Source organism: Lepidochelys olivacea (genome assembly GCF_965140295.1).
Source record: "Lepidochelys olivacea isolate rLepOli2 genome assembly, chromosome: 2".
In the NCBI taxonomy this organism is placed as follows: Eukaryota; Metazoa; Chordata; order Testudines; family Cheloniidae; genus Lepidochelys; species Lepidochelys olivacea.
In genome coordinates this window covers 253,433,112-253,451,756 of record NC_140412.1, presented here as the reverse complement: position 1 = coordinate 253,451,756, position 18,645 = coordinate 253,433,112, and the positions used below count along the sequence as shown (strand labels likewise).

The following is an 18,645-nucleotide window of genomic DNA, read 5'->3' as shown; positions in this document are numbered from 1 at the left end:
AAATTAATGTCACTAGCCACCAGCCTTAAATAATCAAATGGAGGGAACCATTTACCTCAGCTTGCAGTCAGTAAAAATGACAACTCTCCCAGAAAGCTGCTCAGCCCCAAATCCTGTCCCAGAACACCCTCATGTCCTTCCCCCAAAGCCCTGTCAGGTGCAGTGCACCCTACTTCTGCTGCAAAACGAGGCAGCCTATGTACCCTGTTAGTATGTGCTGCCAGCTGAGGAGCTTGGGGCCTGCTCATGCTTCCAAGCCAGTGGCCACAGCTTGAGCCTAGGTGTCCACATTAGCTGTGACCCCAGCCCATCTCAGTCCTTCTGTTTCTAAATGTGAATTCCACAGAACGTATACCCCATGGGCTGTGCCAGTGTAAGTTTCCCTGAACTGTCTCACCCACCTTCCTCGCCCGCAGCTCTGACCTTTCATAATGAGAGGAGTAGGTAGTTCAGCCTTCACACTCATTCAGCCCTTGCTGCCTCTGCTGGGATTTCCTAATAAGGGAGCCAATTAGTGTCACCACTTTTAAAGAACATGACATTAATTTAATTCAATTCTCTCCATAAATTGCTTTTTTTAAGGGAAATTGCTGATTTTTTTGCTGGTTTCCTGCAGATCCTGGTTATGATTATAAACAGAGATGGATCCGAGCCACCAAAGTTTGGCTTTAGATTTGAACTTTGCCCAAGTTCTGGTTGGGAGCTTGACTTGGGTCCACCTCTAGTTTACAATGTACAGTTCAAGTAAAGACACTGGCAAATAGTGAGTGAAATGTCCCGATCTGGAAACCCTTACTCCTTTCAGTGCCTTTGGAGATGTATATCAAATTGTTTGTGTGAGTAAGAGAAGCGGGTCTGAGCCCCTTGTGCAGAGTGAGTGATAAATGATAGCAGAGATAAGCCTCATAGTATCTTATTAAAAACAAAGTATAAGGTTGAAGTAGAAGGGAAAATAATCCCTGCAGAGTTTTAAACCCTTCCCTTCCCCTCCCATTATCTCAGATTTCTACAGATTTTTTTGTAGATTCAGAATAAAAATCCCCCATAGATTTTGCCAAATTTCCCTTCAGATTTCTGTGGCCCACTGATGTTAAGAAGGGTTTTAGTTTTTTTATGAAGGGACTGATTTATGGGTCTATAATTGTTCTTATTTTCAAGAGTATAGGGGGTTTTTTGCTTTATTTTTTTTTAAAGGCTGCTCAACAGAGCTAGAAACATGGCACCCACTACCTGTACCCCTGTTTTCTTTCTATCAAGTGTCAGAGCAGTGAAGCTCATACTGTTCTTGGGTGCCATCTAGTGGATTTGTTACTTTTGTAAAATTTAGCAGGTGTTTCATCAGACACAGCTTTGTATCCCACATTTGTTTTTCTCTTACTGGTGCTGTCAAGGAACCTGATGGAAATGGCTTGTTACCTGCATTTTAAAATACTTTTGCAAAGCTTCTAATGCAACATGATGGCTTCACTTGCCAAGCTGTCAGTGGCCACCTGTTATTATTTATTTATTATTTGTGTTGCAATAGCACTTATGAGCTCCATTCCTGGACCAGGACCGCATTGTGGTAGGCACTGAACATAAATACAATCCTATTTGTTAATTTCTGATTGTTGTTCTTTTGTTTACCCATGGGAGCATGAATTCTGCTCACTAGAGTTACTCAGTGTAATTGATCCTTGCTAGGCCCCAACTGCCCAGCCCCGCAGACAAATCTTCCACTGAGGTGGAAGAAATGTATGATTTGTGTACAGTCTGCAGGATGAGCACTGCATTCTTCAGCTAGATTGAAAAAATATCTTCCTGCTTGACTCTTCCCCTTGAGAACCACTTGCCAAAGTTTTTGTATTGAACTACATCATATGACTCCCTATTTCTTGTTAGGTTTTATTACATGTTATTCGTGCTCTTGCTGTGTGGTGCCTATTACTGATTTACATTATTTAATAAACCAACACAGTGTTTAATGGACTGTATTTTTTTTTTGTCTTTTCCACTGGGGCTCTGCACTGGAACCTTGCACTGAATAATCACCATCTCTTATCTAATGCTTTTTGTCCCTAGCTCTCCAAGCACTTTACAAAGGAGGTCAGTATCATTATCCCTGTTTTTCAAATGGGGAAACTGAGGAGGAACTGACTTGCCTAAGGTCACCCAGCAAGACAGTAGCAGAGCTGGGACTAGAACCCAGGTCTCTTGAGTGCTTCAGAAGGCAGGTTATTGCATGAGTGCCTACTACACTGACCTCGAGGTTATTGGTTACTGGCCGCTGTTTAAAACAGTATGCGGCACTAGCTGGACCACAGGTCTGTTCTGGTATGGGAGTCCCTATGGAAGAGGTAGCATTTGATTGTTCTTTTTCCAAGTACCTATATCTGTTGCCTTCACCAGGGCCTAAAAAAGACACCATTTTCAGTTCTGCTTTATTTTTAAAATGCCCAAAGTAAAACTTAGCATTAAAAGTACAGTCTGTCAAACTTCCTGCTGTTCATTTGTTTCTGAGCTGATTGTTATCCTTTAGCACTACTGGTAGGAAAAGATTGCTACTGACCGCCAAGCAATGAACCCTCGCCACAATATGTGAGAGAAAAAAAAAACCCAAAGCAGAATTCTCAAATGTGCTTGTAAGGCTCAGACAGGAGGAGATTTAGCAGCGATTACATTGTATGCGGAGAGGAGGGAATTGTGCACAACAGCTTCTAGGCAGGATTTACTCTTCTTGCCAGATTTATACTGTGTAACAAGAGGCAGCTGGTAGGCATAGCCAAGGAGAAATCTTAGAGCACAGTTATGTTCTTCATATCCACAGTGTAGAACTCTATTCAATATTCCACACTCATCCCCCACACAGAACTCTGATTAGCATCAAGAAAAGTTCTGTGCGTGGACTAAGTGCCAAATCTGCAGTAGAGATCCCCACAATGGATAAGAAATAGGAGAATTTTGCTCTTTGTGCATCAGGGATACATTTTCAAAGCAGTGTGTGTAGATTTCACTGTACAACTCCCACTAATGTTCAGAGTCACCCTGTGTCCCTTACACCAGCTACTGATAGTAAACAGAATAAAATAAAATAAAATAAAGAAAGCCAAATCAGACCTTGTATACAGAAAGATAGTTATCACAAACACACAAGAATCTCGTTGCAAAGCAGTAGAGACTAAAATCTTTCTTGTTGAAGGACAGCAAGATTTTATCATAACACTTAGGGTCTGTGACAGGAGGAAGAAATTATTTAATATTTAGTCTCATGGCTAAAAGAAACAAAAGTACTGGGAGTAAAGAGAACTGGGTTCAGTTCCTGGCTCTGCCACTGACTTCTTTTGATTTCACCTCTTCCTTTGATTGCTACACATCACTATAGTATTTGAACACGGTGGCAAGTCAAATAACTTCACTGTGCCTCTGTTTCCCCAACTCTTAAAACAGGGATGATAATGCTATTTATCTACCATGCACAGCTGTTGTGAGATTTTATTCATTAATGTTTGAGATACTTGGATGGCAAATGCTACAGAAAGGCAAAGCACTATTATTATATCTATTTGCAGCTAATCGGATTTTAACTAGCAGAAACGAGTGATTTTCTCTCTCTCACTTACCTATACATATATAGCTCCTCCTACAACTGTATGTAAAAATGTAGTGATGTGAAGTATGTTAAACAAATATGGAACAAATACCTTTCATTCACTTAGAAAAATCTATGCTCTCCTATCACTGCTACTTTCTTTTCTTCCTCCACTTGCCTGAGTATTGCTGCCATCATTTTTGTTGCATCTATTGTTGTTGTAGCCTGACCTCAAAAAGAGAGGTCTGTGTAAGCTTGAAAGCTTCTCTCTGTTACCAACAGAAGTTGGTCAAATAAAAAATATTATTTTTGTTGTCTTTTCAATCTAATTTACACTGTGAGCTCAGTGGTCCAAGGTCCATGCACACCTGTGTCTCTCTATAAACAATAATATCCTCATGTTGCAATAGGCTTATTTTTTATTTTGTTCTTGAGAACAGAAGAATTAGCAGTGGGTGAACACAGTGTGATAAAGCCCAGTGAAGTCAGTGTGAATCTTTCCGTTCATTTCAGTTGGCTTTGGACAAAGCCCTGATAGAGATGATGTTGGGTCAATGAACTTGTTGCTATTTTAAATTGATCTGAACCTCAAACTCTACAGGCCATTGTACACTGGCTAAGTTATTACAAGGGCATTTGTTTGTTTTTAAAGCCCATTTTGTTTCCTTTAGTAAGAAAGCACCAGCCATTTTATCCAACAGAGCCCATGCTTAGGGCAACATCCCCCATCAAGTTTCGGACTCCTTGTTGTTTTTATCCCCCATCAAGTGACTGCTCTGCAAAAGAGATTCAGATTTGAAATGCAGTTCCATTTGACAGGTTTCAGAGTAACAGCCGTGTTAGTCTGTATTCGCAAAAAGAAAAGGAGTACTTGTGGCACCTTAGAGACTAACCAATTTATTTGAGCATGAGCTTTCGTGAGCTACAGCTCACTTCATCGGATGCATACTGTGGAAACTGCAGCAGACTTTATATACACACAGAGAATATGGATCTCTGGTGTGCACAGTTAGAGGGAAATCCCTTTCAGCAGATCAGCACCGCATCATTTCAGGAGGATTCCCTGTTCATCCCCATAGGTTGATGTTTTTTTTGTGAATCTCTTCCATCTTCCCCCAGGCTAGAGCTACCTCCCAACCAACCCCCAACTCTGCAGGGTGTATACCCTTCACCAAACTGGCCAGCACCAAATCTCAGCAGATGGGGCTGAGTTTCACTCCTTGTTTATACCCAGCATTTTAAACATGGTACAAAGACCACAGTTAGAAACAGAACAATGAAGATAGAGGAAAGTGAGAAACCATTAGATTACAGTGCCATCATTCACCACAAAGCAGGCCACACACGTTTGTAGAAGCCCTTTCAATTGTTCTGCTTTTCTGTAGCACACATCCTGAAATAGAATAGAAGAGAATGCACAGGGTTTTTCTTTTGTTTTGTTTATTTCTTTAGCTGGGACGTTTTCTGCATTTGTTTGGAGGTTGGAGGAGCTGCTTTTTTGTTTCTTGTTTTGTTTTGTTTTGTTTTTGCTGATGTACAAGATGCCATGGGATTTTCATGTTACACAGAAGTAAACCAGATGCATTCCCCCAAGGGGCCCATTTGTGCGTTGGCCCCTATCACATAGTAGATAGACCCTACAGGCATGAACTTTGATTAACATTTGCAGCTATGCACACTGTAGGCTCATAAAGTTGTTAAGCCCATTTAAAATCTGGGTGCATTATTTATTGTTCAATTATGTAACACGCTATTTTGTGCATAGTGCATTGCAAAGCACAAACAAAGGCATGGTAGTCCTTAGAAAAAAATTGCAGCCTCAGGGCCCAATCATACAAGGTGCTGAGCACCTCCCCACTCCTGTGGGTTTCAGTGGGGGTAAGGATGCTAAGCACCTCTCCAAACTGTGCAGTAGTGCATGCAATGATGTTAGTGTGTCTCATGGGCTCTGGTTCCGTTCATCAGCACCCTGCTACTAGGGACTCTTCTGGCTGCTGCTGACCCTGGGAGCGGATTCTCTATGGAAAACATAATATGGTCCCTGGTGGATGAGGCACTTTGAAACTGGAAGAGGGGAATGATACATATTTGCACCGGGTCTTCCTTCTCCCATCCCACCCCTTGGCACAGATCTTGGCCTCACAAAACACCCACCATGGCGTACGGAAGAGGAGAAGGAGCAATGGGAAATAAAGGTGACTGATCTTCTCCACCATCATATATGTGAGGGAGAGATCAAGGCACAAAGGATCCTTACGTATGCAGGGGTACATGTGAGCGCACACGTGGGTGAGAGGGAGAATCCCCACCATGAGATTTCAGATGTGAAGACTTCCCCTTACGCATGTACTTCAGGTGTATGCATTTCTTTTGTTTGGCAGAATTATAGGGATGGAGTAGTGCGTTGTTCCTTCTAAATAAGGAATGTATTTTATTAATCCAGTTTTAAAATGTATCTAAAATCAAGTTAATTGTAGCACTGCCTATCAGTGACCATGTCCTCATTGACAAGAGTCTAGTAATAATGGGTCTTCTAAATTTACATCTTGGATCTTTTGTCTGATGAGTAAACCCAGCTTGAGTCGATGGCATTTAACAGAAAGGTGTGTTCTACCATCCTTGAAACACACACACTCAACCCTCCAAGATTGCCTCTAGTCCTGTTGACTTGACATGAAAATGAAATCTGAAGACAGAGTCCTAGCTTTCAAAAAGATATGTAAAATACCAAGTCAGTCTTGTTTATCTAAAACCCAGTAATACAAAGTGATAGATTACATCAGACAACAAACCCAAGAACCAATCTCTTGCCAGAACTGAGGGCCTGATCCTGCTTCCAATGAATTCAAAGTTGTTGGTTTGGGGGTGGGGGGTGGGAAATAGAAGCAAGATTAGGTCCTTACTGATTTATCTCAACCATATCTCCTCTGAGATCTTGGTGCCCAGAATGGCTCTCTGCAGGCATTGCCTCCATGTGCTGTAATCCCAATAGATCTTACAAGTCAGCCCAGGGCAGTTGGATGGGAATCTCCAAGGCAGAAGTTCTCAAACAGCCTTTCTTGGTCCTATTGGGATCCAGGAAGTGGGCGGGCAGAAGCCCACCCACTGGTAAAGGACCCCCCCTCAGCCTACGGGGATCATCTACAGGACCTGGAAACCAAGTGATTTCAGGGGACAACTAATGAAATAACAGGGACAGGAGTGCGGTCACCTTTCTTGGTGGTAGGCAGAATTAACCACATTTAGGAACCACATCTAGGAACATCTGTAGTGGAGGGAATGAGGTGGGGTGGCAAGCAGTCCAGGGGGGAGGGGAAAGGGACCAAACCTTTCTTAGTAGAGCTGCTGCTCTAAGGAATACTTAGGTGCTGTATGTAGGAAGGTGTTGGGGCTTCACTAAGTGGTGTTTCTCAATCTGAACCAATGACCCAGCTGATTTTTAGGAGATGCAATGCTGAGGTGTAAATACGAGGTTTGTTGGTCCTAGGATCTTCCAGAGATCACTTCTGAAGTATATAGGTTTTACATCAGGGTCTCTCTAGCCCCTTCCCTCCCCATTTTCTTATTTGGGAGGGCTGATCTTCACATTTTTATTTATTGTTTGTATTGTGGGAGCACCTAGGAGCCCCAGTCATGGACCAGGACCCCTTTGTGCTAGGCTCTGTATAAACACAGACCCAAAAGAGGGTCCCTGCCCTAAGGCGCTTACAGTCTAAGACAACTGGGAAAAGATGGATAAGGACAGATGCGGGAGTGCAAGTGACCAGTGAAGCAATATTGGTCAGGGTGACAGGCAGCACACCAACAGGCTGGCCATTATCAAGATGTCTGTATGCATCACGGCAAAGGAGCTTTTTGAGAAGGGATTTGAAGATGGAGAATGAAGTAATTTCGTGGATCACCTCGCAAACATGTGGTTTTCAGCATGGGAGAAAGCGCAAAGGTGCTTGTTTGAAAACCTGACAAGTGGGCAGTGGAGGCTGATGTCATGGGTCAATCGGAGAAGACACACGGCTACTGTAAATGTACGGTATCCCACGTAGTCCTACTCGCTTTAACATTTCTAGTCTCCCTCTCAGGGGAGTCTTTTCAAGGTCTGGGTTTTATTGCTACACCTCGGCTGTTGATTGCTAACCTGACTTATTTGAGACCCTGCTGATTCCCATGGAAGATTCACCTTCTGCCTCATGGAGCTCCAAGACTAGATAGCTGCAAAAACTTAATGGAGTTAAACACCAGTCAGAGAAAATGGCTTTTAAGTGGCTTATTTTGTCCCTTGGAGACTGTCACCTCTTCACCGTCCCTTTGTGTGGACTAGACGTGATTCCAGCAGTGGAACCAAAAGTTTTTTTTTTAAAATCTCTGTCATATACACTTTCAAGATGTCACATGAGGAACATAAAGACCATTTCCAGCATCTGCAGATGCTTAGAGAAAACTAGAGATTCCAGTCAATGCCTCCATTCCTCCAGACTAGATTACTGTAACTCCTTACCATTTCCCAATTTCTGCTGGATTTTTAAATCACCTCCAGTGTTTTCACAATTTCACAACAAAGACCAGCCTGTGCCATGAATTTTACATCGTTCCGAATGGACATCCGCTGGCTCCTGCTATGACAGATGATTGATTTTAATGTTGTGTTAGCATTTTTGCCAGGTTGTGCTTGGCCTACTGCCAGATATTACATCGTTGTATGCGGTAGCCACACAGACAGACTGTAGTCAGCTAGGCTGATTAGACTCCTTACATTTGTGGCTGAATTTGACTGGGTTGCTGACTCTGTTGAGCAAACTTTTTTTGTTACCTGGTGCTTTTGTGTTTTATGCTCCATGTCTGGAATTCAGTGCCTGTGGGTGAAATGTGTGTTATCCCTGGTTGTTTTTAAGACCAAACCACAGATCTCCTATATAGCTGTGCTTGAACCTTCAGTGGGTTTCATTTGCTTTCATTTCCTGCATTTTCCTTTAATCATTGAAAAACACTGCTTGGGGCTTACATGAAGTGGGCTGTACAATAAAATGTTGGGTTATTTCTCAAGACATTTTAAATATGTTTGAGTGTGTGTGCTTGCATACGTTCATGTGCACACACATACACGCACGCTTAAAAGAGAAAGAGCTCAGGAGAGCTCAGGAGAGGTTTTCCAATCTATTCAAGCACTTACATTAAAATGTGGGGTGAGGAGAGGGGTCCTAGTGCTGCATCTTCAGATAGTCTAAGTCCTTGATTAATTGTTCCAGCATGTCTTTGATTCCCTTCAATATTTTGTTTTCTTCTCTCTCTCTCTTTCTGGGCCTTTCTGTAGATCTGTGTGTCTCCTGGGAAGTGTTTCTCTTTCTGACATCTGTCTCTTCTCCTCCTTTGTGTACACTGAAGTAAACAAGTCATTTAATTGTTTAACAATGTCTTTTCCATCTGTTAGAAATAACCTTCCTATCTCTTGGAAGATTTGCTTTTTCTCTCAAAGTCATTACTGTACCTTTGGTTCTTTTGTACTTGGACACATTTTTAGTTCCCGTAATCTCTTCTACAATGATTTTTGTGTTCCATCTTGCTTTTCTTATCATACGTCAAACATGCTTAACTGTATAGTCTTCACAGTTCTTTAGAGTCCTTCTGCTCGTACACATCCACCATCCTGTTTGGAACAATTTAACAGTCTCTCCTCTAGAAAGACTTAGACCTAGCATAGCAGGGTTTAAACAAGTCAAGATAGAGGTGCATTGGGGATGTTTGCACACCTGCCCCATCTTCTATCTGGTTCAAAACAGTGAATATTGTTCCCTCACTTCCCAAGCACTAAAATCAATCACAAGTTTAAGGGACTAAAGAAGAGACAGTAAACCTTTAATAGGAGTGTTCTCAGTGATTTCCAGGTTTGGAAATGAAGGCGAATGTAAAGAGTGTTTGGTTACAGAAAAGGATGGTGTACAATAAAAATAGTAGAAATGTGTAATGGAAGCGGTTCATTAATAAACATTGTATGAACTAACTAATAGTGCACGGAGATTTATCCAAAATCACCCATTTTCAAGCCAACATCCTGTACAAATGAGACCACAAGGGAAGGTTCAGAAAAAACTGCAAGGCCTACATACAAGTAGCTGTGAGAAACACAGCATCTTCAGAGAGGCCTGAATGATTGTTATAAATGATAGTTCTATACGCCTGGGGAAAATTCTGCACCACTGCATGCATGCAGAATTCATGTCCCCTACAGATTTTTTTGTTCCCCACAGAAAATAGATTCTGCCAGCAAAGCACTGCAATTACACCTTTCACCCACCAGGGGCTGATGTGGTGCCAGAAGAGAGGGCAGCAGGCTCAGGGCCTGAGCAGCCAGCCACAGAGAGGGAGAAGGAGAGGCTGCTTTCCTCACAGCACCCTGCCCATGGGGCGAGGTGAGGAGGCAAGGGATATGGGGGAAACAGACAGAGTGGGGCACACAGGGCTGCTGGGAGATCACATAGCTTGGGGTTCAGAAGGGCTAGTGGGGGGGACTAACTGGGGCAGGGGCAAAACAGCTACTGTGGTGACAGCATTGAGCCAGGGGCTGAATAGCATTGGCCTGCTAAACCCAGGGTTGTGAGTTCAATCCTTAAGGGGGCCATTTAGGGAAATGGAGCAAAAATTGGGGATTGGTCCTGCTTTGAGCAGGGGGTTGGACTAGATGACCTCCTGAGGTCCCTTCCAACTCTGATATTCTATGAATCTATGAATCTATGAATGGGAGTGGTGGTGCATGGACATGTGGGAGTGTGGGGGTGCAGGGCCACATGGGGTCAGGGGGAGGGGAGTGGCTGAGTGGGAGTGCAGGGACATATTGAGACAAGAGGGTGAGAGGTTCAGGGACACATAGGAACAGAGGAGGGGGATGGCTGAGTGGGGGTGCAAGGACACATAGGGATGAGGGAGAGGGAGTGCTGGGACACATGGGGATGGGGGGCAGATGTGCCTGACTGAATGGGAGAGGCTAGTGGTCAGCCAGCGTCTGCATGGGAGAGGCTCCCCAACTCCCTAACAATCCCTCTCTCCCCCTCAAAAAACCCCTATTCCATACTTGTCCCACCCCCACCCAACAACCCTCCAGGTTCACTCCCGGGCTTATTCCCAGCAATTACTTCCTTGTCCTTCAGCTCCTCCATTACCCTGACTTCCCCAAGCCTTTGCACTGCTTCTGAGGGGTGTGGGAAATAAGTCTTGTATTGTAGTTTAAATAAATTACTACTCAAAGTTCTATATTAGAGAGGAGAGGAGGGATGGTCCAGTGGCTAGAGTGCTCGTCAGGGATTAAGGAGACCACCACTCCACCAATGGCTTCCTGTATAACTTTGGGCAAGTCACTTTGTGCCTTAGTTCCCCATCTGTAAAATGGCACAATAGCCTTTCCCTATCTCACAGCTGTGGTGTGAGGCACTCCGATAATACAGTAATGGGGTCCAGCTGCCTAAGAGAGATTTTCAAATGAGCTCAGGATCAGATTTCCAAATGCTTGGCACCCACAGTTGGGGCTGGATTTTCAAAAGGGCTCAGGACCCATTCTGCTGTGGAGCCCTTCTAAAGATCTGGCCATGCTGCTCCTCCATGCCATGGCGACGCACTGCACTGAGCGAGCTACTGCTCTCTGGTTTGAAGTCAAGGGTTAGCACTGAAAACAGTTACTTTGAATACATGGCTTATTAAATCCTGCAACCACACAGTATAATTTGCTATCCGTTATCTTTGTAGTTGGAAGCACAAGGTTTGGAAATGAATTAGCGCAACTGCAGCAATGTTTTTGCTGCTTTTTAAACTCTGCAAACATCAGATAGTCGCAGCCCATCTAAACGATTTAGGAGCTAGTTCAGTGGCTAACATTCTTTTGTCTTTAAAAATAGGTGTGAGGGAGAGAGAGGATGACTCTTCCTGCTTTGTCACTAGCACAGCACCTTTCTGGTAGAGCGAATGGTGGTCTTGTCTTTCTGTGTTGTGTTACCCCTTATCAGTTACCAAAGCTTGTTTATGCTGCATTCTCATTGTAATAGAATTTAGCTCTCCTGAAAGATGATGCAGTGAGCAGAACTGACATGACTTGTCTGTTACTGGTCTGAATTATTGGCTAGAATTGATATGCATGTCCCTCAGCTCCATATGCTTTCTTTGATGTGTTGCTGGCTTGAATTCTTGTAGTTTGTCCAATCTGTTCATTTGAGGGGAACATTTTAGTATTATAATATGTGACAGACCCAGACCAGTGGGGTACAGGAGTTTGATCGAAGGCAAATATACTGGCCACTGGATGAACAGTTTCCTGTTCCCTGAGTGACTAGAGCAGGGGCTGCACTACAGCAATCAAGAACCTGCTAGAACCAATTAAGACAGGCAAGCTAATTAAGACACCTGGAGCCAATTAAGAACATACTAGAATCAATCATGGCAGGCAGACTAATCAGGACACCTGGTTAAAAAGGACCTCCCATCAGTTAGGGGAGGGGGTGCAAGGAGCAGGGAGTGAGAAGGCGTGCTGCTGGAGGACTGAGGAGTACAAGCGTGATCAGGCTTCAGGAGGAAGATCCTGCAGTGAGGATAAAGAAGGTGTTGGGAGGAGGCCATGGGGAATTAGCCCAGGGAGTTGTAGCTGTCACGCAGCTGTTACAAGAGACACTGTAGACAGTTGCAATCCACAGGGTCCTGGGCTGGAACCTGGAGTAGAGGATGGGCCTGGGTTCCCCCCATTCCCCTCAACTCCCTATCTGAGACAAGAGGAGGTGACCTGGACTGTGGGTCCCACCAGAGGGGAAGGTCCCTGGCTGATCCCTGGACCCACTAGGTGGGTCAGCAGAGACTGTGGGGATTGTTCTCCTCCTTTTCCCCATGCTGGCCAGTGATGAGGTTAGCTGAGTGAACGGCAGATTTGCGCCACTAGCAAAGTTGGCCAAACTGAGGGCTGTCCTGAATCTCTGAGGCAAGTAAATCCACCAATAAGCACAGGATCCACCAAGGCAGAGGAGGAACTTTGTCACAAATATTTTACATGTCTTATTGGCACAGGTGAAAAATTGGCCTTAATAATTTGTGTAACAAGTGGTTGAAGTGTGTTTTTCCTCTCAGTAAATCACAATACAATTTTTCATAATTTATCAGCCTGCTATGTTTCTGCCACACAAAGAGGCTACTCTCTGTTGGGGTAACCAAAATGGCTAACCACATTGCTAGAGTTTTGACAGAAGTGGCTGGCTAGTGGCTTAGGCATAAAGTACATGTAACCCTAGAATTAATCATAAACAGCTGTGAAGTTGTTCCATTGTGGTGACTGGGAGCTTTGTGGCTGATTTTAATGGGAACAGAGAGCACTCAGGATAGAGTGAATCATTTACTTGCTCCCCAGCTCAGATCTTTCAAAAGCAACTAAGGACTATGATAAGCCCTTTATAACCAAACTTTGCAGGATGGAAGCAGAATTTGCACTGCTCCAGGAGACATTCTGTCTTTGGAGGACAAAGGCCGTACGAATGCCACAGGGGTCATGCATGCTATGCCAGAGCAGCAAATGTTATGCATCTTTTAAAAATGAGTTCAGTGACTTCATAGCTTTCTTTGACAGTGTAACAAGCTTTGTGGATGGGGGAAAGCAGTAGCTGTGGTATACGGGCAGTCCTCTGACTTACGACACAATTGGTTCCTGATAATTGTGTCATAAGTCGAAACATCATAACTTGGAGCCACAATCCACTCCAATTCAGAAATGTCGTAAGTCCCATTTGTCATAAGTCAAATGTTGTAAAGTCGAGGACTGCCTGTATCTTGACTTTAGTAAGGCTTTCATACTGTTTTGCATGACCTTCTCATAAACTAACTAGGGAAATACAGCCTAGATGAAGCTACCATAAGATGGGTGCATAATTGGTTGGAAAACCGTTCCCAGGGAGTAGTTAGTCCCAGTGGTTCACAGTCAAGCTGGAAGGGCATATCAAGTGGGATCTGGCAGGGTTCAGTTCTGCATCCAGTTTATCAATCGTTGAATCGTAGGACTGGAAGGGGCCTGAAGAGGCCAATAATTTAGATAGTGGCACAGAGAGTACACTTGTAAAGTTTGTGGACGGTACCAAGCTGGGAGGGGTTGCAAGTGCTTTGGAGGATACGATTAAAATTCAAATTGATCTGGACAAACTGGAGAAATGGTCTGAAGTAAATAGAATGAAATTCAATGAGGACAAATGCAAAGTACTCCACTTAAGAAGGAACGTTGCACACATACAAAAGAAGGAATGTTAAGAAGGAATGTTGCACACATACAAAATGGGAAATGACTGCCTAGGAAGGAGTACTGTGGAAACGTGTCTGGGGGGCAGAGTGTATCGCAAGCTAAATATGAGTCAATAGTGTAACACTGTTGCAAAAAACACAAACATCATTCTGCGATATATTAGCAGGAATATTGTAAGCAAGACACGAGAAGTAATTCTTCCGCTCTACTCCACGCTGACTAGTCCTCAACTGGCATATTGTATCCAGTTCTGGGCACCACATTTCAGGAAAGATGTGGAAAAATTGGAGGAAGTCTAAAAAGCAACAAAAATTATTAAAGATCTAGAAAACATAACTTATGAGGCAAGATTTAAAAAACTGGGTTTGTTTAGTATGGAGAAGAGAAGACTGAGAGGGAACATGATAACAGTTTTCAAGTACATAAAAGGATGTTACAAGGAGGAGAGAGAAATTTTCTCCTTAACCACCAAGGATAGGACAAGAAGCAATGGGCTTAAATTGCAGCAAGGGTGGTTTAAGTTCGACATAAGGAAAAACTTCCTAACTGTCAGGGTAGTTAAGCTCTGGAAAAAATTGCCTCGGGAGTTGGTGGAATCTCCATCACTGGAGATGTTTAAGAGCAGGTTAGACAAACACCTGTCAGAGATGGTCTAGGTAATACTTAGTCCTTGCCATCAGTGTGGGGGCTGGACTAGATGACCTCTTGAGGTAGCTTCCAGTTCTATGATTCTATGATTCAAGCAGTAGGCCACCAGTGCATGTGGCAAGGGGCAAGGCTACAGCCTTGGTTACAGCCATACCCTATCATGCCCCATTTACGGGTCCTGCATTTGTTGCTCTGTGCAAGCCCTGGGTTTTAGCTGTCCTCTGGACAGGTGCACAAGGGAAGGGCTTACTCTACCCTCATTTGTACACCCATGCAAGAACAGGCAGAACCTAGCTGTACATCTTTGTCACCAGTATATCTACACCCCAATATTGCAGACCTTACACTGAGAGAACACCCAGTGAGGAAAGGAAGTTTTTGGCCAATTAAAAAGAGCAGGATCAGGCCCTTATATATAGCCTCAGCCACAAAATATAATGCATGTGAACTTACTGTGTTTTCCCATCTAAAAGGGAAAAGGGCACACATTTTTAGACATAATTGGATTTAACTGGTGGTGTCTAATTATTGCCTTTCATTTCATTGTATTGTAAAAGAGGCAAGAGAAAACAATGTGTTTAAGGAAGGAATAAAAGTCATACACATGAAAGAAGAGAGGCAGTGTGGTCTAGCGGTAGAGCACTGAATTGAGACTAAGGACACCTGGATTCTATTCTCACCTTTACCACTGGGCTACTCTGTGACCTTAGGCAAGTCACTTTGCCGCTCTGTGCCTCAGTTTCCCCATCTATAAAATGGCAATAATGATACTGACCTCCTTTGAAAAGCATTTTGAGAGCTATTGTGAATAACAATATATGAAAGCTTTATTAATATTCTTATTTATAGAGTTCTTATATAAATAAAAAGGGTTGTAATAGCAACTTCAAAATATCAAAAATAATTATTTGCATTGAGTATAAGCGCCATCAAAACAATGGGAGACAGCATGATGCCTGTTATGTGACAAGTTAACATTGTGCAGCACTGACATTTACAGAAGAGCACTATTTTTTATTGCATTTGCCATGTCCACTGATGTCCTTTTCTAAAACAAAGGTAACAGGAAAAGCATTTCAATTTTATTTTTAAAAGATTGAGATTCAGTATTATTAACAACTTTTCCCCTGAAAGCCAAGCTCTATATCAGTTTATGAGGTAGTAACAGAGATGCCAAAGTTCTTTGCCATCATGTTCAAAAGAAAATTATCAGGCAGAAAAGCCATGGGATGAAGAAGATGAAATTATATTATCTCATGGCAGTGTGTTTCAGAACTGTAATTATTGTTTGTCCTTTGTGGCTATCACAAGTGTTGATAAATGTAATTATTTTGTTTGCTTTCCCTTGACATTGGTAAAACTAATGTATTTCAGTCTTGTATGAGGGAGAAGAGGTATTTGTCAGCTGATCCTACCCACACTTGTTACTGGAAGTCGTGCTGACTACATGTTAAGTAGTCATTGAAATCCAGTAGTAAGTGCTGGCAGGTTCTAGCCAAAGAACCGGACGCAAATGCATGTGAAGGAACTTCAAAGTAGGGACTGCACACGTTTAAAGGATGAAACTCTAGAGGCTGAAATCTTTGTTTTTTTGCAGGGACCCCCAGAGTTTGTATCCACCTGAAGTTAGTAACGCAAAGCTTCAGTATGCCGGATGGGGGCCAAAGGGGCAACAACTGGTAAGATAGCACAAGCATGGAAATGAGTTTATACAAACACATACCATTGTAATTTTGCAAAATAATTATAAATAGATATTGTGCCAACTAGACCCTTTTCTCTTAGAGCCATTCTTCACGGGCTGATTTCTTACAACCAACATAGCAGATTTAAGTCTGGAGCGTTTATGGGATATTGTCCTCACACTATTAAAATCCTAACTCATCGCTGAATGTTGTGGCCCCAACTTTTCAAAAGTGGGCATGGTAGGTTGTGCCTGTCCATCAGCACACACCCAACTTGTACATGCTCAATACACTTGTATACTCAAAGCATGGGGATACATTGGCATTTTGTGCCTGCACATACCGTTGCTCATGTGCAAAATATCAAAACATATGTTTGTGGACAACAACCCAGTGAAGCCACGATCCCCTCAGCGCTACTGCAGTGTAAATATTTAATAGAAGAAAGTATTCCATAGGCAACGTCTCCAAAGCTTTGTTTTCCACTTATCTAGTATAAATTGTCTCCTTTCGTGCTGGCTCTGCCCTGCTCCAGTACAACCCTTCCTCAAGTCCCTTCTGTTGTTCAGTCCTGCATGTTTCTAAAAGGAGTTGATTTAGCAATAGCACCTATCGCATCTGTATAGGGGTTGTTCTTAATATTAAGAAATGTATGTCATTTATTAATACCCTATAGTAGGAAAAAATAGATTTAGTTCAAAGTGCTGATTATTTGAAATATAGAAAATGAGCTCTTTGTCAATAGCGACTTGAGATCCTGGATTTGATTCTCCTGGTGTCCTGCGTAGGGCAAACTTCTCTACACCGGTCTGCCAATATATCATAGCTGAAACATCCCTGCTTCATGAGAGGTTTCTGCTTCCATGGAGCGTCTGTAATTATTTGTGCAGACCCAGAACGGTAGCTGGGACATGGCAGTTTAAGGCTAAAATGTATTGACAGACCTGTGTAGAGATGAGCTATGTGTATACAGCAGCTTCCACAGAGCTACTGTGAATTTGCACCCAAATTTGGCCCACAATGGCTTGGGAAATGGACAAACGTAGACAAGGACCCAAATCTGCAGGGGTGAAAAAGGGAGCCCTCATGGAGTGCATTGTTCCCAAAATTGTCATGGTCTCTTTGTGGCTCAGGCAGGTTTCCACGCGGTGAGAGTTTGGGCAAGCTCAACTATGTCAGCTCACAGCTCCTGCCACCTTAGAGCAAGAATCCCCTGCCCTCATTTCCTGGTGCAAATCCAATATCTAAACTTTTGAAGAGTCAACTGTCACTTTTCTCAGAAGGCACAATTAAAAAGGGGCAGCCACAAGTTCTGTTAAGCAGGCAGTGAAGCCGTGATGTTTTTGCTTTTATAGAAAGCCTGTTTTAACCTTTGCAGTCTGATAGGCTTTCCATGTGGTAGAGCAGGAGGAGGAAGCCATGCATGTTTTTGATAGCGTTCTCTAGAGAACTTAACACCTCTCGTGTTGAAATTGTACCTTCTGGGAGAAAGTGTTTGTAGCCGGTTCTAAGGATTTGTGATCTGCTAGAGGCATTTGTGCTACTGCACGTTCAAATGGGCTTTTACACAGAAAATTAAGCTTGAAAAGTGGACAGGGGAACCACACTTGTTTTCCTCTCAAGAAATATTCTCACAGGCTAGCTGTCAAAATGTGGCATTGCTGGAAGGAAGATAGCTTCAAAACACTGAAGGAGCCTTAGGTACTACTGTGGTTCATGACAAAGAAATGATAGCAGCTGCCACTGCTGGTGTCTAAGTCCTCTCTTCAGCACTGTAGCTTGTAGGAGACACAGGAATGACACCTGTCTTCCACTTCACCTGAAAAGTCAGCTGTGATGCAGCTGCAGGCCTAAGAGTTACTGCGCAAAGAGCCTTGCAATACTGATGCAGGGGTTTTCCTGCATGTGAAAAATGATTAGAAAGAGATTCCTCTTCTCACTGCACACACTCACACACCCTTCTCTCACTCCATCTGCCATGTGTACCATTGGACGCCTTCCGGATGTTGACCTTCTGGCCATTGTGGTGTGGATTGTACTGGCACACGTGAGGTTTGGGTTTGAGAGAGCGCTTTGGACTCCCGACTCGTGGAAATGTGGGGTGTTCACACTGACGTAACTCCATTGACTTCAGTGGAGTTGCTCCTGATTTCCACTGGAGTGGAGAATCAGGCCCTACTATTCCCAAGGGTGTGAAGAATCTGCTGACAGTCTTCTGGAGAACATCTTGCTGTCTTATAAGAATCAACTTTTTTTGGTGACCTTAGTGAAATGACTTGGTGAGCCTCATTCTGTTGGCTTCCTGTGCTATACATACACTTTGTGCTGATAAATAGCAGACGGCTGCTTCCAGAGTTAAAAATGTGGCACTTTTTATAAGGTATAAACAATAAGGTACTGGTGGGGACCTTCAACACAAGAATGAGAACAGTGAAAGAGGAAAGCTTGTAATACCATATGTGTAAAGACGTTTTCATTAATAAGGAACTGCCTTT

General features: G+C 43.2%; 1 protein-coding gene across 7 annotated transcripts in view; it reads left to right on the top strand.

The window, feature by feature from the left end:
• Window positions 1–18,645, top strand: part of DPP6 (dipeptidyl peptidase like 6) — a 787,036-nt gene that overhangs the window by 609,368 nt on the left and 159,023 nt on the right. For all 7 annotated transcript variants that reach the window (XM_084618426.1, XM_084618430.1, XM_084618428.1 and 4 more), the window contains one exon: window positions 16,063–16,144. In XM_084618426.1, coding sequence (XP_084474552.1) covers window positions 16,063–16,144 — 82 coding nt within the window. The remainder of the gene's footprint in view (window positions 1–16,062; window positions 16,145–18,645) is intronic.